This window comes from Vicia villosa, linkage group LG1 (assembly GCF_029867415.1).
Source record: "Vicia villosa cultivar HV-30 ecotype Madison, WI linkage group LG1, Vvil1.0, whole genome shotgun sequence".
NCBI lineage: Eukaryota > Viridiplantae > Streptophyta > Magnoliopsida > Fabales > Fabaceae > Vicia > Vicia villosa.
The window spans coordinates 138,440,374-138,445,082 of record NC_081180.1 but is presented as its reverse complement, the minus strand read 5'-3'; the positions used below and the strand labels follow the sequence as shown (position 1 = coordinate 138,445,082).

The 4,709-nt window shown below is 40.9% G+C and overlaps 1 protein-coding gene across 1 annotated transcript; it reads left to right on the top strand.

Annotated features, from left to right (window-relative positions):
* Positions 1 to 231: 231 nt before the first annotated feature.
* LOC131617957 (uncharacterized) lies at positions 232 to 3,681 on the top strand. The gene has a single exon (XM_058889230.1). The coding sequence runs from the start codon at positions 253 to 255 to the stop codon at positions 3,679 to 3,681; it is 3,429 nt and encodes a 1,142-aa protein (XP_058745213.1). The 5' UTR covers positions 232 to 252.
* Positions 3,682 to 4,709: the final 1,028 nt, after the last annotated feature.

Genomic DNA, 4,709 nt, shown 5'->3' with positions numbered 1-4,709 from the left:
TGTGTTTAGGGCTTTGTTTCAAAAATGAATCATAAATAAAGTGTCATTTTGAATTCCCTACATTATGTGTTTTATTTTTGCTTTTTTCTGGAAATGGTAATCCTAAAAAACCAAAAAAAAAAAACCAAAAAAAAAAAAAAAACTTTTTCAAAAAAAATCTGCATACACTCCTGCATTCATAAATTTTCTGAAATAAATATAAATCACATGTGCAGATTTACTATTGATAAACCCATTGAATGCAATAACCCTATGCCCTCTCCCAACTTTGAGTTTCCTGTGTTCGAAGCCGAAGAAGAGGAAGAAGAGGAGATCCCGGACGAGATCTCTCGATTACTTAAGCACGAGGAAAGAACCATTCTGCCTCACAAAGAGCCTTTAGAAAAGATCAACTTGGGTTCTGAAGAAGACAAAAAAGAAGTGACCATTGGATCGCTGCTTGATGCTGATATCAAGAGTAAGTTGACAGACCTTCTCAAAGAATATGTTGACGTGTTTGCCTGGTCCTACCAAGACATGCCTGGGTTGGATACCAATATTGTTCAGCATTACTTGCCATTGAAGCCAGAATGTCCGCCGGTTAAGCAGAAATTGCGAAGGACTCACCCTGATATGGCTAACAAGATCAAAGTGGAAGTTCAAAAGCAACTCGACGCAGGTTTTCTTGTCACCTCAGAGTATCCTCAATGGTTGGCCAACATAGTGCCAGTTCCGAAGAAAGATGGCAAAGTCAGAATGTGTGTTGACTACCGTGACTTGAACAAGGCCAGTCCAAAAGATGACTTTCCATTACCTCATATCGACATGCTGGTTGATAACACCGCTAAGTTCAACGTCTTTTCCTTCATGGACGGGTTCTCCGGTTATAATCAGATCAAGATGGCTCCTGAAGACATGGAGAAGACATCTTTCATCACCCCATGGGGTACCTTTTGCTACAAAGTGATGCCGTTTGGATTGAAGAATGCAGGCGCAACTTACCAAAGGGCAATGACTACTCTCTTTCATGACATGATGCATAAAGAAATTGAAGTTTATGTGGACGACATGATAGCCAAGTCCAGCACAGAAGAAGAACATATTGAATACCTTTTGAAGTTGTTTCAACGGTTAAGGAAATATCAGCTTCGCTTGAATCCTAACAAATGTACTTTTGGGGTTAGATCTGGAAAACTCTTGGGTTTCATTGTCAGCCAAAGAGGTATTGAAGTAGATCCCGACAAAGTCAGAGCTATTCAAGAGATGCCTGCACCAAAGACTGAAAAGCAAGTAAGAGGATTTCTCGGACGATTGAACTATATCTCCAGATTTATCTCTCAAATGACTGCTACTTGTGGGCCAATTTTCAAGCTTCTCCGCAAAGATCAAGGGGTTGTATGGACTGAAGATTGCCAGAAAGCGTTCGACAGTATCAAAGAGTACCTGTTAGAACCACCAATATTGATTCCTCCAGTTGAAGGAAGACCATTAATCATGTACCTTACTGTGTTAGAAGAATCCATGGGTTGTATGCTTGGACAACAAGATGAAACCGGTAAGAAGGAGCATGCCATCTATTACTTGAGTAAGAAATTCACAGACTGTGAGTCTCGTTACTCCATGCTCGAAAAAACGTGTTGTGCTTTGGCTTGGGCTTCAAAACGTCTCCGCCAGTACATGATCAACAATACTACTTGGTTAATCTCCAAAATGGATCCGATCAAGTATGTCTTTGAAAAGCCCGCCTTAACAGGAAGGATTGCCCGATGGCAAATGCTGTTATCCGAATATGACATTGAATACCGTGCTCAAAAAGCGGTCAAAGGAAGCATTCTCGCCGATCACTTGGCGCATCAACCAATTAATGAATATCAATCTCTCAAGTTTGACTTTCCTGATGAAGATGTCTTGTACTTGAAGATGAAAGATTGTGACGAGCCATTACCTGAAGAAGGTCCTGACCCTGGATCAAGATGGGGTCTAATTTTTGATGGAGCAGTAAACGCTTTTGGCAATGGAATTGGGGCAATCATCATCACTCCCAAGGGTACTCATATCCCGTTCTCCGCCAGATTGCTATTTGATTGTACCAACAACATCGCAGAATATGAAGCTTGTATCATGGGTCTCGAAGAAGCCATTGACTTAAGGATCAAGATCCTCGACATATATGGAGATTCAGCCCTTGTGATCAACCAAATCAAAGACAAGTGGGAAACTTACCACCCTGGTTTGATTCCTTACAGAGATTATGCAAGACGTCTGTTGACTTTCTTCAACAAGGTTGAATTGCATCATATACCTCGAGATCAGAATCGAATGGCAGACGCCTTGGCTACTCTATCTTCCATGTTCAAAGTCAGTCACTGGAATGATGTGCCTAAAGTCAGAATCACGCGCCTTGAAAGGCCCGCCTATGTGTTTGCAACTGAAGCAGTCATCGATGATAAACCGTGGTTCCACGACATCAAACGCTTCCTTCAAACTCAAGAGTACCCGCTTGGGGCATCAAACAAAGATAAGAAAACTTTAAGGAGACTTTCTGGCAGTTTCTTCCTGAACGGAGATGTGCTATACAAAAGAAATTTCGACATGGTTTTGCTCAGATGCGTGGATAGACACGAAGCAGACATGTTAATGCATGAAGTGCATGAAGGGTCCTTTGGAACTCATTCAAATGGGCATGCAATGTCCAAAAAGATCTTAAGAGCAGGATACTATTGGTTGACAATGGAATCAGACTGTTACAAACACGTGAAGAGATGTCACAAGTGCCAGATCTACGCAGATAAGATCCATGTGCCACCGACTCTACTCAACGTTCTCTCATCTCCGTGGCCTTTTTCCATGTGGGGTATTGACATGATCGGAATGATCGAACCGAAAGCTTCAAACGGTCATCGTTTCATTTTGGTAGCCATTGATTACTTCACCAAATGGGTCGAAGCAGCATCTTACGCCAATGTTACAAGACAAGTGGTTGTGAGGTTTATCAAGAATAACATCATTTGCCGATATGGTATTCCCAGCAAGATCATTACTGACAATGGTTCAAACTTGAATAACAAAATGATGAAAGAATTATGTGAGGAATTCAAGATTGAGCATCATAACTCTTCTCCTTACAGACCAAAAATGAACGGCGCTGTTGAAGCTGCTAACAAGAACATTAAGAAGATCGTCCAGAAAATGGTCGTCACTTACAAAGACTGGCATGAAATGCTGCCATTTGCTTTACATGGGTACCGTACTTCAGTGCGTACTTCAACAGGGGCAACTCCCTTTTCTCTAGTATACGGCATGGAAGCTGTGCTCCCCGTAGAAGTTGAAATCCCATCAATGAGAGTCCTCATGGAGACTAAGTTATCAGAGGCTGAATGGTGTCAAAGCAGATACGATCAGTTGAACTTAATCGAAGAAAAACGTATGACTGCTCTATGCCATGGACAGTTATACCAAGCAAGGATGAAACAAGCTTTCAACAAAAAGGTTCGACCTCGTGAATTTCAAGAAGGTGACCTCGTGCTTAAAAAGATCTTGTCTTTTCAACCAGATTCTAGGGGCAAATGGTCTCCTAATTACGAAGGCCCGTATGTTGTCAAAAGAACATTTTCTGGCGGCGCCATGATTCTTACTACCATGGATGGTGATGAACTCCCACATCCTGTGAATGCAGATGCAGTCAAGAAATACTTTGTCTAAAAAATACAAAAGAACAGCTCGGTAAGTTGAAAACCCGCAAAGGGCGACTTAGGCAAAAATGAGCGTCTCGGTGGACTGAAAACCCGAAAGGGCGGTCCAGGCAAAAATTAGAGACAATAAACAGAAAAAATTCATCCTGGTAGATTGAAAACCTGAAAGGGCAATCTAGGCAAAAATTAAGGATTAATGACAAAGTAACTGCATCAGTCTGTACTTCGTCACCTGAGGAGTCTTTTTCCATCAAAGGATCTTCGATCAAATCATTATCAATCTGAAGCGACAAACACAGTTGGAACTCAAAGTTGTTAAGGGGATAGTGGTTATTGCTTTCAATGTAGCCTTTTCCGCATAATTACCATTTCCAACTTTTGTAAATACTCCATGGAATCACGCCTTTAGCGGATTTCCATCCTATTAAATAAATTTGAGCCTTGTGCCCATTTGTTTGCAATCTCTAATTTCTTTTAGCTTGCAAAATGACGCTTTAATTGTGTTATTCGTTTTTGAAAAAAAAAAGAAAAAATAAGTTTTAAATGAATTTACTTCACTTTTCTTTTTCAAAATAAAAGCGAAATTTTCCTTTGAGTTGTGAACAACGGAAGGAACATCAGCAGTCGTCTCCATAGGATGAACAAAAGGATTCTCCCTGAAAAATTGTTGAGACAACGGTATTCTTGTCCCAAAAAAGAATTCTTGAAGCAATTACCCCTCGAGGTAAAGAAGCTCTTCTATCCCCAGTGAAGAAGCTCTTCTATCCCCAGTGAAGAAGCTCTCCTATCCTCAGTGACGAAGATTTTCCATCTCCAGTGAAGAAGTTCTTCCCTCTCAATAAGAAAAGATGCTCATCTTCCCCAGAGAAGTTTAAAGCACACAGCATTGTTCACCTGTGTTATCTACACCGTGTTGAAAAACATTTGCCAAGTATCTGGTTGTATCGCGACGTCGGTCCTTCTCCAGTATATACTCCTCTGTCTGTCAGTATCGTCAGTATGCATGCTACATTCATGACATTCATCATTCATACATAT